The sequence below is a fragment of the Eutrigla gurnardus genome, assembly GCF_963514095.1.
Source record: "Eutrigla gurnardus genome assembly, chromosome: 13".
NCBI classification, from domain to species: domain Eukaryota; kingdom Metazoa; phylum Chordata; class Actinopteri; order Perciformes; family Triglidae; genus Eutrigla; species Eutrigla gurnardus.
Window position 1 is genome coordinate 4,231,831 of NC_139936.1, and position 18,495 is coordinate 4,250,325.

General features: G+C 42.9%; 1 protein-coding gene across 1 annotated transcript; it reads left to right on the forward strand.

The window, feature by feature from the left end:
- The first annotated feature begins 1,732 nt into the window (after nt 1–1,732).
- inpp5l (inositol polyphosphate-5-phosphatase L) lies at nt 1,733–17,003 on the forward strand. Its single transcript, XM_084025010.1, has 16 exons — nt 1,733–2,291; nt 6,104–6,145; nt 6,437–6,537; nt 6,858–6,945; nt 9,706–9,769; nt 10,557–10,660; nt 10,947–10,999; nt 12,327–12,446; nt 12,727–12,811; nt 12,892–12,987; nt 13,077–13,151; nt 13,444–13,517; nt 13,593–13,704; nt 14,351–14,419; nt 14,497–14,556; nt 15,277–17,003. Exons 1-15 carry the CDS (start codon nt 2,232–2,234, stop codon nt 14,536–14,538), a joined length of 1,185 nt encoding a protein of 394 aa, XP_083881136.1. The 5' UTR covers nt 1,733–2,231; the 3' UTR covers nt 14,539–14,556; nt 15,277–17,003.
- Nucleotides 17,004–18,495: the final 1,492 nt, after the last annotated feature.

Sequence of the window (18,495 nt, forward strand, 5' to 3'; positions counted from 1 at the left end):
CAGTTTTCCGCAGTTTATTTGATATTTTTAGAATCGAATGTTTTTGCTGCAAACGGTTCTGCCTTAATGAGTTGTTGCTTTTCTGTGCTATTCTTGGCGAGCCACGATTCTCTGGTATCATTTCCTGTCTGATTTATTGTCCAGCGGGGCTCCAAGCTGCTACCACAGGGTCTGGCATGAGGATTGAAAGCTTTATTTTGAACATTTTATACTTTGTATTAATTCCCCAGCGTACAATGTACTCAGGATCCCGGCTAAATACGAACTCTTTCCTCTCTGGGTGTATGCTGCGGATTCTTTTGTGGCGGCTTTATCCAGAACCCCAGAGCTCTGCTCCTGGCTGCAACAAAGTGCCTCCGTCCTTTTCAGGAGGCACTTTGTTGTTTGCAAACCGGTGATGGACATGGCAGCGTTCCTTTTGCATCTCCGTCGCAGTCGTTTCCAATGGATCTGTTGACATGGGAGAATAAAGCACACAGTGCTCAGGGGAGGATTAAGAGGAAGCAGGGAGAGCAGCTCAAAAGGTTTGACTGTGAAAACCACGCCATGGTTGAACGGCTTACTAGCAGCACTATGGAGAGCTGGAGTTTGGCCCCCCAGCAAACTCTTTGACTGCTGGGTGGCACCGATCCATCAGCTCCAAATAGGACGTTTACAGCTCGGTGCACAAACCAGTGAAAATACTGTGGTAACGTTACTGTTGTGATCCTGCAAGGTGTAGGAGGCGGGCTGGTCTAGAGAACATGACTCAACCCCCGATGGCTTTACACAAGAGTGCAGAGGTGGGAAGTGACGAAGTACAAATACTTCCTTACTGTACTTAAGTGGAATTTTCAGTGTATTTATTTTTCCGACAACTTTTTACTTTTACTTCCTACTTTTTTAAAACGAATATCTGTCAAATATCTTTAAAAACAGGCTTGTTACTTTAGTTTCAATGCATTTGAGTGGAAATATCTATTATTTTATTCCTTATTAATATGAGGTGAGACTCGGCCTTGCAAAAAAAAAAAAAAAAGGAATTCATAGGGATACTTTTACTACATTTTTTGTACTTCTAAGTGATACTTTATACACGAGTAAATTTCAGAGCCTGTACTTTTTCCACTTTTACTCAAGTAAAGAAGTTGACTTCTACTTTCACCAGTTTGCACACACGTACTTTTACTTTCATCGGAATCTGTTTGAACAAAAGTACCTGCTGTACTTTTAGTTTAGAATGACTGTACTTCCACAAGAGTGGTATATCTTGGCTATGCAGTCGCAATGTGAAGGTAATAGCTGTGGTTACTGATGAGCACGACCTACGTCACAAATACAGATAAGACACCTGTTATTGAATTTATTTGTGTGTGTGTGTGTGTGTGTATGGGAATTTATTTAATGTTGTAAAACAGCGTAGGAGGGGAATACTTAAACTTAAAGTGAAAGCAAACTGTCTTCCAGTGAAAAAGGATATTTCATTGAAGACGCTCAGAAAGAAAATGACTGTAACTTCCTGTTGAGACTAAAACAGAATGAGCCTGTGGTATGTTGAGTGGTGAGTTGAGTCATTTCAGGTATTTTTTTTTAATGTCCTCAGGTAGTTTGTGTATCTCATCTTATTATTACAGTATAATACTATTTTATTAGTGGGAGGTTTAGGTTGCGGGTTAAGATTAGTTCATATTGTTTTTTTTAGATGCGGGCTAAACGCGCCGGTCTCCATGGTAATGAGATTATCCGCGGAGGTTACACTCGCGGAGTGATGGCCGTGATAAACTTGTGGATGGGCGGAGTTCATGAACCTCGACTGTAAAACCGCCTGCCCTGCTTATCCGAGCGTCTGTCCGAGGCAGCAGCAGATGCGCCGTCCGAGCTAAGAAGCTACTAGTCCAATTAACCGAGAGGAGGCGGAAGGAGAAGGAAAAAAAAAACAACACGCACGCTAGCCTACTAAACGTAACGTACACTCAGGGGATGGATACGAGGAGCGCTGCCGTGGTGATGACGACCTGAAACCCGCCAACCCCCCCCCCCCCCAAAAAAAATAACAAAACAAGTTGGACCAGAAGCAACATGCCGGTGTGTTCACGGCGTTGCTAGATCCGGCGTTTTTAAGCCTCTTTTCTCAGCCAACCAAAGACGAAGAAGACGAAGAAGAAGAAGAAGAAGGAGAAGTATCTGCTTCTGGGTCGTCCGCACGCGCGCCGCCAGTTAGAGACTGCTCCTCGCGACGGCGGCTCGTTAACATGGAAACACACGCAGAGGTGCTGCTCGTCACCGCGAACGTCGGCTCGCTCTTCGACAATGTAAGTAGCCCCGATAATAATCGAGTCACGTTAAAACTCCGCCGCGGCGCTGCCAGGAGGATTACACTTAAAGCCCTTAAGATGAATAATTAACCGGGGGAGCGGGGGCGAGTCTGCGCCGCTGCTAGCATACTTCTGTCGTGTGTTTGTTTGCTAACCTGTTGAGTTTAAATGACATGCTACTTTCAACTGTCGTGTAGCTAACGTCACAGGATCCGAGTGACTCGGTTTGTGTGGCGGCTATCGGTGACGTGTTAAATAATTGCGCGTCCTTTCTGATAGAAAGGAAGAAAAAAAAAAAAAACACACAAGGAGACAAAGTCGCTCTCTAGTTTTTGTGTTATTTTCACCGGTGGGATGAGAACGTTTCACGCGTCACGTGACCCGCTCCCCGTCCGAGTGGACTAGTCGTGGGACCGGTGTTGCGCTGAAATGTGTGACCCCGTCAAATGCCGTGACTCCCAAATGGGTCAGCTAAGAAAACATGAAATAGTGACCAAATACTCTACTGGGAGACAAAATATAGTGCCTACGACCTCTGGGACAACTTGAACCTGTATGTGACGTGTTTTAAAAAATATTTATTTTATGCATATATAAAAACACACACAAGTGTATAAAACTTAATCAGAACAAAGAGTGGTCACAATTCATATTTGATTGATTGAACTAGTGCCACTATTTTACTGTATTAAGAAGTCTTGTCCTTTTGGTGTAACAGCATGTTTAGTTTTTCTTCATTTATTATTTCCTCCCCCAACATCAATAACATCATGTCATTCTGTATTTGGGTATGTTTGCACCACTGCATTTAGGGATTATCTTAAATATCAACATGAGTGACTTGAAAATGCTGCTATTTATGCAGGGAGACCATAGATTATTAGACTGTTTTTACCTAAAAAGGATGTTCACTAAAAAAAGAAAAGATGTACGTCTTATCGTTGACGCAATAAAAATATTTGTTTCTTAACTAAATGTAAAGTGATTCCAGTGTGTTTTAGTACCATTTTTAGGAGTTTGAATCATATTTTGATGATTGTCAGAGATAGTATCCTGAATCGCAGTTATGTGGACCAGAATAACCGTAAAATCCCATGCCTAACTGCAGTGGTCTCCCAGACCCACTACAATGATATACCTCCTGTTATAAGTGAGTCCATTGTGGACCCTTCCAGGTGTGGCCCCCCAGAATCATCTAGGTTTAGTAGTCAGTTTATAGTATTCTTATACTGTTTGGCATGCTATTTACATCATCAGCTCCCGTGGTATCACTATATTTCTATGATGCTGTCCAAGTTACAGTTTTCAGCCTTGTTTGAAACCACTTTGTTTCAGGGATTGTAGACTGTAATGTAACTAATCTAAACAATGGCTTCCAGTTCAGGCTTCTGCTAGGCTGACACAACTTTTAGACACTGCAGGGAGGAGGAGGAGGGCTCTTGCGCTCATGGAAATTTGGCTCAGGACCATGTTTCCGGTTGCCAGATCTGGCTCCAATGAAAACATGTCAGATCCTATTGTGGGAGAAATGTAAACAGATGAATATCTGCCCCGGGGGACTCGAGCATTTCTACTAACTTAGCCCCCCCCCTATTTCTATAAACACTCCTAAACGTTCAGCCAGCCTTTGGAATAAGAGCAAGACTTAAGCACATCACGGTGTAAATCCTATTGCTTTACGGGACTGGGACTAGCCGAGTGACCTGTCGGAGCAGTTCAGCCAGTGAGCCCGTCTGCTGTGCCACAAGTCACATTTCTCTGGTGCACCGTATCAGTATCCTGGAGATTATGTCCATTGTTTCTTCTGAGCTTGTGTAAATGACTGTATAGACCGATGAATTGAATAGATGTTTTTGTTACACAGACTTTCCCTTTACGCGTACCACTAGTGTCTGGAAAACTGTAGAAAAATGTAGCATCAGCTGTTTGCATTGACCTAATAATTATTCTGCATTCATGAGAGCCAACAGTTAATTTGGAACAGTGCTCCCGTTGAAGCTCGCTTAATGGAGAAAATAGACGAGATGTTGAAACAATCGCTGAAGATTGCGAGGCGGATGTTGGCCTCCTCACCACGGCGTCCTGTGAGAAAACCCATTTGTTCACATGGGCAGCGCTTCTCCAGAAATCATTGTTTGGCTACGCCTGGCCCGACTCGGTGCTACTAGTTCGCCTCTGAGGGAAAACGCACCGTTTTGTCGCTGGATGTTTTCAGGTTTCCCTCCATTCATTTCATTTACTTCTGCCAGGAGGATCTTTTCAATCAGTCGCATGTGTGCATGAGTGCACCCGTGGGTTTGTGTGCACCTCTGTGTCTGTCCACAGCTAATCTCACCTTCTTCTGCAGCAAACTACAAAAAATGTTTGTGTGGCCAGTTATGGCTGCATGCTCAAGCACCCTTGTGGTTGCAGTGACTTCCACTTTCTTTAAGCATCTTTTATCCCTTGTTTTAGTCTGCCATTGACTGCTTGCTGACTCCTCACTCACGACTCTTAATCAGGCCGTGGTTGTAAAGTGAAGTTTTTTACTTCTTTCAGGCAAAATGAGTTGAATCAACAGGGTGGTGTGAATTAAGTAAAGTAGACTCATGTAATTTTAGTAAGGTTGGCCTGTGTTCAGGTCTGTGTTAGTAGCTAGAACCATGTGAGCGGAGTCCTTCAGATAGTAATAAAGGCTGAGCTGCAGTCATCCCTGCTACGCTGCCATGCAAATACGCTATGCAAAGCCATTTCTCAGCTGGCATGAAAGCAGCTGGTTGACGTTGAACATTGGACATGGGAAAATTCTGATCCTTGTTCGACGGATCATTTTGTGCCAGCGTACTCTGCTGTCAAGTGGGCATGACACAAAAGCCTCGGCGTCAGGGAGGATGCGTGGACGGCGGCCAGATCGTGACAGGTGTGGCCACTTGAATGAGACTACATCCTGGAACACTTAACTAATGGAACACACAGGATAATATTTCCAGACGATCTTTATTGTTTGTTTTAACCTGTCAGAGTTGATAATGGCTCAGAGTATTTCCTTTCTATGATTGATGACTTCCTGAATTCCATTTGACCTGCTTGTTAGAGGTAAATGGCAGTCATTTTAAAAGCCAGAAGCTATTAATATTTTTAAAGATTAAAAAATAGTCCAATTAGTATGTTAAGTGTGACTCCATAATTAATCAGTGTGTTTGTATTAATAAAGGAATAAACTGATTAAAACCCACTTGGTGGTCTGTAACTTAGTGCACGATAATGTGAGGAATAGAAGTATGATTGTGAACTTCAATGAAGCCATAAATGCTTAAGTTACTTCATGCAGTATATTTATACAACATTGTACTGTATAATAAATACAGTAAGGCTGCAACCAACCAATATTTTCTTTGTCGATTTACTATGACGTTATTGTCTCGATTTATCAATTAGTTTTATTCTATAAAATATCAATCAAAGGTATTCTTGGCACAAAGTCAAACATGACTTCCTCAAATTGTATTAATTAATGTTGTGGGCAATGACTGGCGTTATCAGCTGTGTTGCTGCTTTTCTGCGAGCCACAGTCTGTTGCTCCACTGTGAAATGTGGCGAAGGAAATGTGAAGAGGAACAGAAATGTAGTGAGGATAAGGAAATATGAGTGTGCAATAGCTGTTTGCTGTACATTCCTTTATTATATGATGTTCATCTCTACAGCTGTTGTGCTGCCCCCCAGTGGCCACAAAACAAATGGTTTCATAATATGATAATAACAATAATTATAATATTTGGAAAGAAAGACTGCATGCATTTCATATTATTTTTCTCTTTGTCCTTTTATAGGTGGGTGAAATTCAAAATGAATGGTTACAAGAATTGTATAAGGTAAGTTTAGCCTCCTTGGATCTTGACTTTCATTAATTATTCACAGTTTGAAACATTTAGTATTTCCACTCATCACTGCTGCTGTTCAGGCAAAGTAAAAACTATGTTCCATAGTTGGTTCTGGCCTACATTGTTGACATCCCATCATACACAACAGTTACTGACAGCATAGCCACACCAGAAAATCTCCACGTGACCCGGAACGGAGAGTTCACTTCACACAGTTCACTCCTCATCACCCTGTAATGTCAAACCCGGAGACGAAGACCTGTCTGTGCCGCTTTGTTACAGACTATCCACAGTCACAAGCCGCAGTTCATCGCCCTGCACTTCCAGGAGGTGGGGGGGAAGGACTACATGGCCAACATGGGCCACGCCGAGAGCTTCTTCAGGTACGACTAATGTGCTGCTCGTAATCCACGTTGCTGAGCAAAGTCATGTTTTCAAACATCTAATACTTGTTTTTGTTTTATCTGGCTGATTATATTCTCCATTAATTAATCATTTCATCCATAAAAAATGCTTGTTTTATCTATCAAACAGCCTCAAATCTGAAGATATTAAGCTTGCAATCACAGAAGATTAAGAAAACCAACAAACATTCAAATTTTTAGAGTGGAGTTGGGGAAGATATGTTATGTTTGTCGACTAATCAAATAATCTTCTAACCTTTTCTCTCACTCTTGACTAATCATGGCTCTGTTGTTTCCAGGAGCATCGAGTCCAGCGAGGACATGAAAGACTTCGACCGGGTCTGCATCTACGTGGACAACCAGTTCCAAGCAGAGGACAGCTTCACGGTGAGAAACGCACATTAAACACCTCAGCTAGAGTAGTTCACATGTACTCCCACTAGATGGCGTCCTCCTCCATGTTAGTGCACGGAGGGAGTTCAAGGCGTGTGATGCTGATTTGTGACAAGCAGGAGCTGGTTGCTGCTCATGCTTTAATGATAATCTTTCTTTATTTAGCACCTTTCACAGCATAAAATGCAGCTCAAAGTGCTTCACAAAAAACAAACACGAGTATTAAAACAGATAACACAAAGTGAAAATGCAGGGAAAAATAAGATAAAGTCATAAAAATTAGGACTACTTCACTCGTAATAATAAAAACAGTTTTTAAAATACAACAACAAACAAGTTTAGTAAATATTGAAACAGTAAAAGTAACAAACAGTGAAACAAAATTGGGAATTAATTAAAACCAATTCTATAAAAATATGTTTTGACCTGTTTCTTAGAACTGTAAATAGAAGTTGATTGTCTAATATGTGCTGTGAGTTTATTCATTGTTAGATTTTTTATTTTTTTGGGAGGGGGGAATATTGCAAAAGAAAAGGGGCATAAAATCAGAATAAACATAAAATATGTCATCAGCTAGATGAGTGAAATTCACCGAGCTCATAAAACATCCTAAATGTCACCGCAAATGAATTCAGACTGTTTAAAAAGGTAGTTTTATCAATCAATAAGCAGCGAGGCTGTCATGGGATGTTCTGATCAAACAAAGAATGTCCTGCACATGGAATTGTTTCCCCTTCGTGACGAAGAGAAGAACTGAAATCTTCAGACGTGATTAAAACCACAGCCGTATAAGTGTACATAGATCACAGAGGAGACCTTCAGAGTCCGTCTGTCGAGGTGAAGTCTGACCCGGTGCTCTCCGGCGCCTCGAAAGCCAAGTCTCGCCACTTCTCCTCATTCCTGACCTCGCACAACACCAGCGCGTCGGAGAAATCTGCCCAGGGTGTGAGTAACACCTCCCGGGCTACGGGAGGTGGAGGAGTATTTCTTAAACTATTAACCCTTACTCCTCCCATGTGATACCCCCACACTGGACGTCTGACAGTAGGGGTCAATGGCTGCATCTGTACACTGAAGGTGTGTGAAGTAAAACGGAGAAAGTCAATGGCCAGGTGTTGGGTGGGGGAGGGGAGGGGGAGGGGGGGGCAGGCCAAAGTCAATACATTTAACTCTAGATTAAAACTATTGATCCCAGCCCATTTGTGCACGATAAATAAAGTGTGAGGGGGGGTGGTGTGAGACAGCTGGGACTAAGTTTCCCCTGCGCTCCAGTGTTCGCACCCTCCACTCTTTGCCCTGAGCCCCCCCCCCCTCCACCTCTCCTAATGCCTCATTCTCATTTCGTCGGTGCCACCTGCATTGATTTTCAATTTGTTTCCCCCCCGGCTGCGAATCATCAGTTATATGGCCAAGAGAGAGTTTTGGGGGGGGGGGGGGGGGGGGGGGTCTCCTTTCAGCGGGGCTGCAGGAGTAGAGGGGGCAGACTTGCATGCATTCCCAGTACAAATGGTGTTTTGATAAAAAATCACTTGTAAGTCAATATTTTTTTATTAAACTGTGCACAAACCTGATTGATGAAGATAGGTGTTTGGCAGAGTATGTGGAGGAGAATGTGTATCTGTGTGTGTGTGTGTGTGTGTGTGTGTGTGTGTACTTTGCAGCACTGTTTATAAATGACATTGTCACTGATCCAACATAAACTAGGACAAATTTAGATCTGTTTCCTCCGCTAATTATGAGAATATAGCCCTCGAATCCCCTATAAGAATCATAATTTTGCTGTAAATGTAAACAAAAATTAAAAAAATAAATGTTCAACTTGCTCCTCCGAAACATTCTTGGGTCAGCTTTTAGTTTAAGCATTACGTTGACAACCCTATCAGACTCTGTCAAATAACTCCTGGACTGGAACCTTAGTTTGGACAAGTTGGTCACTAATTGCCGCTCACTGGAGCCGACCACGGAGACACTTCCATTTTATTAAATGAGGATGACTTTGGCACTGAAGATAAATGATCTCTTCAGGGAGAGATCTCTCATGCCGGCTTGGTGTTTGTGTGTGTGTGTTTGGGTGTGTGAGTGTGTGTGTGGGGGGGGGTGCACAGCGGTCCGTTACGCCCCGAGCCCTCTGAGCGCCGGCTGATTTTTCTTCGGCCCCCAGTCACAGCGGCAGCGCTGGCAGACAGCGGGCCCACTGCTTAATACCTTTTAAATTGTTTTAATTTTCTGTCTTTATTGATCTCACAGGGCATGATTAATCAGATCAGTGGAGCAGGCAGTTAGTACATTAAAAATTGTCAGCCCCACGTCAAGGATGATTGGGTGCTGAAGTGTGTGTATGACCGAGGAGGGGGGGTGTATGTGGCTGTGTTGTGCACGGTTATGTGTTTACTTTGAACGTCTCTATTCTTTAAAGTTTCATGTGTCTTTTCGCGAGAGTAACAATTCACTGTTGGTCGTTCAATACGAGGCTCACACGACGGGGGAATAAACAATTCAATTCATCATCGCAGAGGTTGAGATCATGATTGCCATGTTTAGGTTTCATTGCGGATCGCTGTTGTGGAACCACCTCAATGGATCCAGCAGGGCGCCGCTGTTCCATTTAAAAAGATTAAATATTATAGTATTATGAAGTTTAATGCTGCAGTTTTGAGAATGTTAGGCACCTTTTCCAGGCCTTTTTGACAGAGGTCAGAATCAAACCCAGACATACATATTTTTACTTTTTTCTTTATTCCTCTCTCTTCACAGGCTTTGGGGAGCATGTACTTCATCCACAAGACACTGGAAAACATCTACCAGTATGATTTTAATGGTAAAAAAAACTCTTCTTTTTCAGAGTTGATATAGATACCAATGCTTTTGGTTTGGGCCCATATAGAGTATCTGATACCAGTGTTTAATTCATAAGTTAGTAAAACAAAAATGTAACAAATAAATACACAAGTTATAATTTACTGAATTGTGATTTATTAAAATAATGGTATCCGATGCCGGGTGTCTGAGTCGATATCCGTATCGGTGCATCTCTACCCCTGTTGCATGACGTTTGCATTGATTTGTGTAATCTTATTATTCATCAGCTGGAGTAAAAAATAGATTATAGGTCTCCACATAAACCACGCAGCGTGCATCCTGCACTGTTTCCTTAATGGCTCATAAATGGCTCATACCTTCAGTGGAGCAAGAGCAATGTTGCATATGTCATCTTTTAATATCGGGAATTTCAGGACATTTCTCTTTTGTATAACGACCGTTTCATGGCCCGACCCCTCCTGGCCAGATATTTGCAAATAACTCTGAATTTAAAGTGGAGCCGTTCTTCTCCTGCTGCATAGTCCAGTCACGTTAGCCGTGAAAAAGCTCCTCGGAAAAGCTTATGGAAGAACCATAAACATTCTGCAGCTGCCACTCGCTGTGTGGCCCCAAACCGATTGTTGTTCACCAAACACAGTCTAATGGCTCGCTTATAGATCCTCTCATCACGTATGCCGCTCTGATGAGGTTAACACCAGTTTATTGATTGCTGTTTGCATGTTTTCTCACTCTTTTTTACATGTCATGCACCCTCCCCCCCTCCCTCCCGCCGCTACCTCTCACAGTTAAGGATTTTAAAGCAGTGTCGGGACAGAAGCAGCACGTGGGCTCTCTGGACGGGGTCACCACAGTGGAAAAAGAAAAATTCCCAAAGAATTTCTGGCCTGATGTGAGTATGCATGCATGAGTGTGCATCTCTGTTTGCGTGTGTGTGTGTGTGTGTGCGTGTGTGTGTGTGTGTGTGTGTGGGTGTGTGCAGGTGTTGGGAGGGGGACGTGAGGGCCAAAGGGAGATGTCGGGACAAATGAGTCTACTGGGGGCTGAAGGGGCCGTCTGCCTGCTCTGACAGGAAGATGAGACAAATTATGTGAAAGAATCAATAATTATCAGTTTGGCCCTTCAAAGACATGGCTCACTGCTGTTTAGTGACTCACTCTAATTTGTCTCTGTTGCAGTTCAAGTGGTCCAGAAAGGGCTTCATGAGGACCCGCTGGATCATACACAACCAGTACGTACTGTGCACTAACATGACCTTGATTTTCTTTTTTTTTAATGTTGTTTTTAAAAAAAAAAAAGCCAAGGACTCAACTTGCTTTCACTTTCTGTTGTTTTTTTTTGTTTTTTTGACTTCTGTGAAATCCAGTTATTGGAAACCGTTCTGATAAACTAGCACTCTTCTGACCATTCAGGTTGCTTTGCTCAAACAGCTTTGAAAGCCAGTGTTGTTCATCTGTTACGAGCCCTCGATACATAAAAACAAAGGAACCCTGCTTTGATACAATAGCTGTCAAGAGTTGTCAGAGGAGAGAAATGAAGAAAAGGAAATCGTGAATGATTTATCTGTCATCAAACAAAGCACAGTCTGTTTTCCTTTTGTGTTTCCAACTGCAGAGGAGGGCTGGGTATTGTTACAATACGTTTCAGCACTAGTGTACATACCTGTGTGTGTGTGTGTGTGTGTGTGTGTGTGTGTGTGTGTGTGTGTGTGTGTGTGTGTGTGTGTGTGTGTGTGTGTGTGTGTGTGTGTGTGTGTGTGTGTGTGTGTGCACTCAAGCATTTTATTAATATTTTTACATGAACAGTTGATCACCCGATTCTGCATTTAAGTCCAGCTCTACGCAGCATTTTTAGCATCTTTTAACTTATTGTTTTGCCACATTTAGACAAAAATTCCATGTTTTGACGAACATTTTTAAATTATTAATTGATCAGCTATTTTATAAGATGTGTGTGTATATATATATATATATATATATATATATATATATATATATATATATATATATATATATATATATATATTTATACACTAAATGCTTAACACATTTTCTATAACTACAGTAGCAAAGGATGTATATCTTCATAATGTATGTTTTGAAACCACTGGACTGACGTAAATAAAGCTAAATACTTCCCCGAAGCGAACCAGGATCACTCTGCTGCTACAGCTGCCTGTGTTTCCTGGGAACTGTAGTCACTGTTTGCTCTCCTGTGTTGTCACCTGGGGTTAATAACAAAAGGAGCCCACAATCTGTGTGCCACGAGATCATGCCGTGAGTCAACCCAGCCAGCCTTTGTTGGATGCACATTAATTGGTTTCCTGTGACAGCCAAAGAAAAAGAGCAAACGCTCGGCACAAAAGACAAATGTGCTTGTTTGTGGACTCAGCATTAACACGAGGGCACCCGGCGATAAGAACGCTCCTCATCAGTTGACACCCGTGTTGGCACACACAGACACGTCGGCCTATCAGATGTCAGGCGTTATCTTAATGCTTCCTGTTTCCTCTCTCCACCTGCCACGTGTCGCCATATTCTGTCTGTGTTTCTCCGCAGCGCTCTGGACCTGGTCAACGTCCACCTGTTCCACGATGCCTCCAACCTCATTGCCTGCAACTCCAGTCCGTCCATCTACTCAGCCAACCGCAAAAACGCTCTCAGATACGTCATCAACAGGTCCGATATACAGCTTCATGACGAAACAATTAAAAACATGACCATAAAGTGCACAGATGCCAGTTAAAACCAAAAGGACAATCACTCCAAGACTCGTTGTTTGAGTGTTTTCTCACACTCTTTGCCGATATCATCATGTGAACAGGATATTCCAGGAAATTACATGAATTGTGACCTCGGAATGGTCTGTTCTGAAGATTGCACACACTCACAGAAAAGAGCTTATCATAAAAAAAACCCAAACATCTGTGTGATTCCTGACAGTGTTATTTCCCTCCAGGATATCAGACAGCCGCTACACTCCTCTGCCTTTCCTCCTGTTTGGAGATTTCAACTTCCGCCTGGACGCGCTGAGCCTGGTCCAGGTATGTAACACGCCTGAAGCTCGGGTCATGAAGATGTGAAGCAGCCTGGCATTTTGACATGTTTGTGTTTGTGTGAACAGCATCTGTCCAATGAGGCAGATGTGCAGAAAGTGACAAAGGACAGCAGCAACGAAGTGGAGAAGATCATCTGTGAAGAAAGAGACAACGACCACCAGGTGAATGGGCCGGTTCTGTTAAGATTGGAAGTGACCGATTCAACTTTGAGCGCTGCTTTCACTTTGACCTGCTTCCATTTCACCCACAGGTGCTGCTCCGCATCGAGGAGAAGCTGTTCGCCTACCTGCACCAGGCGGTTTTCAGGGAGGACAACGGCAGAGCAGTGAGCACACTCAACTCTCACCCACGCTAGAGCCTAGTGACCGTAACCTACATACAGCAGGTTGCTTAGCAACTATCTGACAAGTCTTCACACATTCTCAGATTAGACCTTATCAGCGGAAATGTGTGAATGACGGTACAATAAATACAAAAAGCTCGGAGGTAAACGAAAACTGTGATAACTTTGACAGCAAACTGGGTTTCCACCTGCGCTTAAGTTGCACTCACTCACATCAGCCCGGTTTTTAATGTGTTTCCTGTAGGGCTAATCATTACCGGTATTTGTCCCGCAGCTTTTGAAGTATGACAAAGAAGTTGCAGCCTTCCATGATGTCATTAGGGAAGAGGAAATCGAGTTTCCACCCAGGTAACGGAGCTACACGCTGCCAGCGCACCGTCTCTGTTGTTGCTGCTTGAATAACACCCTCTGCCTCTCTCACAGCTACCCCTACAGCGAAGAGTACACTAAACCAACCCAGTACATGAACACTCGCTGCCCCGCCTGGTGTGACCGCGTCCTCATGTCACACACTGCCCAAGAGTTCATCCACAGGGTCAGTGCTGCTTTCTGTCAGAACGTTCTGCGTGTTAGCTGGATCTCATTGTCTGCTAGAAGGCTTCTACATACGCAGTTTAGTGCAAGTTCTTAATTAGCTATTTGTTGTCAGATGAGACTAAGTGGCTGCCATTGTTAATGCAATATTTACATTCTCTGCCTACTGACTTAATTACAAGATAAGTGTCATTTATCTTATTAGCGTGTCCACTATTTATCCAACTGAAGCGTCAACATCTTTAAATCCTTATCTTTCCAAGCCGTGAGCCCTTAGTTACCGTTGGCATGTCATAATAACGGTGACACATTTACCGCTCAAAAGTAATGGTCATTTTCAAAACAATTAGCCGTTTATTTCAGACCGAGCAAGCGTCTTATTTGTAGCCGTGACTGTCGGGCGACTTTATCAGCTGTAACATCCTAGCTCGCTAATTAAGCTCAATTTATGAGGCGGTTGTAAATGTTGCCTATGACTTTTGAATGGTTTAATATATGCACTCCATGGGTCCATGCAGAAGACACGGAAATGAAGCTGTTAAGTGATTGGAGTGTATTTTATCCCATTTGTAAGTAAGTTATAGATGGAAGCTTTAATGTGAAATGTCACATTTATTTTGTTACTAAAGGTTACTTCTTGTTTTTAGGAAGAGGACGGTGAGAAGAGCGTTGTTTACAACACATTGGGTGCTAACGTCTGCATGGGAGACCATAAGGTAACAGTTTAAACAGCATGTGTGTGTTGTGAAGCAAACCAGCCATGTAGAGTAACTCTGCAGTGTTCTTCTTGTAGCCGGTTTTCTTGCTCTTCTCACTGAAGACGGATGACCATTGACTCGGATCCTTCTCAATGGTAAGAGCACGTGCCAGCGAGTGCGTCTCCATACTGTACAGCATGTTGAAATGTGTGTGTGTGTGTCCATGTGGTGATTCCAGGGGGGGATTCAGTGTGTGAGAGGGATCACAGTAATCTTGCCCCGGTCCCCAGAGAGCCATAACCCGGGCTGGTCCATTGGAGTTGGGATATGAACTAAGATGAAGTGCCTGCGGGACACAAGCGCTCCTTTTGTGTCCAGCGCAGTAGGACCACAAGCGATCAGCACCTTCCACTGATCTATGTCAATTGAATCCTCTCCACTGTCGCCGTGGCGACACGCTAAGTGCATCGCTGGCCCTCTTTTTCATTAATTACCATATGGATGGTCGGCCGGAGAGACATGCATCGTGCCGGACAGCGTATTGGCATTTTTACGGCCATGATTTTTGTTTTGCTGCCGTTTAAATGTTCTTCTTTTAGGGATGGACTGCTCTTTCATGAGGGTCCTTCATCAGAGGGCTGCAAAATAATGAGGCCTGCAATGAAGGGACTTAGAAGTTGCTGCAACCAGACTGCTTTTCATTGTACTGTGTTTCTCCACCTTTTTTAGCAGTAAAGAGACGCATCTTACTTTTTATATCCAATATCACATAGGAAAAGAGGATTATCACACAGGTTGTCCCATAACTATTCTCACATATTTGTAGTTTCTGCTGGATGTATGATGTGTGTCCATGTGTGTGTCTGTGTCTGCAGGTCTATAACCGCACCGTCCTCTCAGCTCTGCCACAGTATCAGGACCAGAAGGTAATCAGCACGATGGTTACCCGCCACAAACCCGCCCGTCAGCCAGCAGCGGCCTCAACGCAGGTCGTCCCCGCTGTGAAACCCCCTCCGTCCGTCCTCGCATCACATTCCTGTCTCGCTGCCACACACTGTCGACCGCAGCCCCCGCGTCACGGCAGCACATGTTTATAAGCAGCTGTTATGGATTCTGATGCAGTTTTCCAGATTCTCAGATCTTAAGTCCCGTGACCTGAAAGCTCGGCGTCATCGAGGACGCTCCTGCTCTTCCTGCCTGCAGCCGTAGAGGATGAAACTATGATGTAAAGACATCATACATCGACGTGGATGCAACAAAAAATCATTATAATCGTATTTTTGTCCTATTTGTAGTTTTTTTTTTTTTTTGTCAGACAGGCAGTGTCAGACAAACCCCGTCACAAATGCACTCCTTTCCAGTCCTAAATAATTATTTAAATCTCTCCAACCGCTCGGGCCACTTTGTAGCAACTGAAATGAACAGCTTCCACTCAGGAGGTTTGAATAATCAGTCAGCCAATCAGAATCCAGTATGAAACTGCTGTAAATAACATTTAGCTAAATATTATTATGAGCCACTAATAATAATGAAAACTTAAAAAAAAGGGGATCCTTAATATCTAGTATTGGACCAGTCCACTTTGCTTTTATTTAGTATTTTAAGCCATTTTTAGTTCAGTTATTTATTTTCTTTTTGAAGTTGTTTATGATGACTGTTATCAGGATTTTATACCACAGGGGAAACAAAGTTCAGGACTGCTGCTATCTGGGTTTCCTGTCGACATGTCAGTTTGGTCACGATGCCGTCTGTGGATAAAACGCCGTTCGTCTTACTGATGCGTCTCTCATACTCGTAGCTGCTTTCTCACGGCGGCTTTCGTTAACTACGTCACACGTCTCTTACGCGACAAAATCACTTCCACAATAGATGTTGATGAATGTTGGGTATGTGATGTAGAAATTACACTAAACGGTGGAGGAAAAGGCTCATAACATTTTAAAGCTATAACCAACTGACGACAGCAGATAATGAATTTATTAATATCACACAGCAGCAGAGTGTTTCGCCCTGTTTGAATTTAAAGGGACATTCTTTTTGCGGTTTTTCTCTCATGAACCAACCGTATGTCAATACCAAGTGCTTTAATCCCACAACCTATAATTCAGCAGCTCTCAGTTTTTCTTCCATTTTATCCGTCGTCACTCAGAGAGGATTTTTTCTTTTTTTTTTACAATTTTGTCTAAAATCTTTTCCACCCTGATCCGGTTGGCATCGACTTTATTCCATTGCCAAAATAATTCTGCTGCAAGCCTCGTGTTTCCTTGTAACTGTTCATAAGGGTTGTGGATGTTTCCATCACACGGCTTCACTGTTTCCATCACACGGCGTCTCTTGAACTTCACGATATCCTGTACACAGTATATACACGTGTGTGCAGCCGCACAGGAGCCACGGTTTGCTTTTGGATTATTATTTTGTTGATTCCTAGTCTCATACTGTAGCACCAGTGCTGTGTAATATTTTTGTGTGTGAATTATTGGTTAGATCCATTTTATTTTTATTTTTTAATCATGACTAATTGTCAGAATTTAAAATGTGTTTTGTGGTTTTGTTCCAATCCCAGCTGATGTGTTAAATTTTTTGTGTGTGTTTTGTGAAACTTACACAGCTTGGTGGAACAGTGCACTCTCTATATTCATACAAAAAAAAAACATAAATTCAGTTATTCATGTTTTATACAGGGGGGGACTGAAGCCTCGCCATAAAAAGATTTAAGAATCTGTGATGCAAATGTGTGTAGAAGAGTGTGTAAGTAATAAACGTGTAGCGGTTCATGGGACTGGAGTTCATTACAAGGCCAGTATTACCTTTTCAGATGAACTCTGGTCAAACACTATACACCATTGTCATATTTCACTTTTGTAAATAAAACCTTACCCTCGTGAATGTGTTGCACTGTGTTGCCTTCGCCTGCAGACGAGGCTGCGTCCCAACACTTGGGATTTTGAGGCTGACGAGTTAATGAGTCGATTTAAGTCACGGCGCTTCGGGGGAAACGCTCGGTGGAAGACGTGATTGAAGACGTCTTGTTTTGTCTCGTGGAGCTGATGAACTTCACTGGTTGCGTGCCACAGCTTGTGTGTGTGTGTGTGTGTGTGTGTGTGTGTCAGGAAAAGACATGATTATGTGTATGATGACATTTTCAAGTACGTGAAAGCTCACACGTCTTCAAATTGAAGAAATATAGACCAGAGTCATGCAAAAAAAAAAAAAACCAACTACGTCTGTGTTAGGCATTCGTTTTCCATATATTCCAGCCGGGAGGTGAGCCGTGCTTATTTTGCAGCAGAAGAAAGATGGCGTCTAAAGCATGCGGTGTTGAGTCTGCCCTCTACGGCTGACATGAGCTGGCTGCTGAAGACTTTCTGTTCAGGGTGAAAGTCGTCGAGGCTCGACAAATCAAGAGACGGATTATTGCATTTTCTTTTGGTCGATTCAGTGGTCGGATAGCTGGTCGCCTCCTGAAAATGAATAAATCACTTTAAAATGTGTATTATGGTATCTACGATGTGACCAACATTATCATAATGACCCTAATGGCAGTGTACGACACCAGCGTGGGCACACTCTGTGTTTTGCTAGCTTTTAATGGGAGCAATCACAGCAGGATTATCTTTTTACAGCCCGACGTCTGGACCGTGTGGAGGCTGAGCGCCTTCAGCCTAAACGGTGAACGGGTCTGATGGTATTGATTTTATGTTGACGTGGGCTGTGGAGGGGGTCATTGTCTTCAATTAAGCCATACCACATCGGTAAATCACAAAAAGATTTGACCTTTGACCCTTGACTGCTTTCAATGTTTGTGCGTTTTCGCTTCGGTTTCATTCTGACGCTTGATGGCAAACGCACAGGTGGAACTTGAGCTCAAACACACACTATTTTATTGTGCGGCATCGTGCAGAATAATAAAACTTGCAGTTGTTTTTGTCAACATTACCATTTAAGCACGTGTAACAGTTATAAACCAGTGGAATGATAGACGATAACGTGAGCAGAGCTGCACATTTCAGATTTGTAGTCGCTCTTTGGCATAGTCCATGGTCTAAAGTCTGTATTTAATTAACATTTAGTGCCCTTTTAAAAGCAAAGGC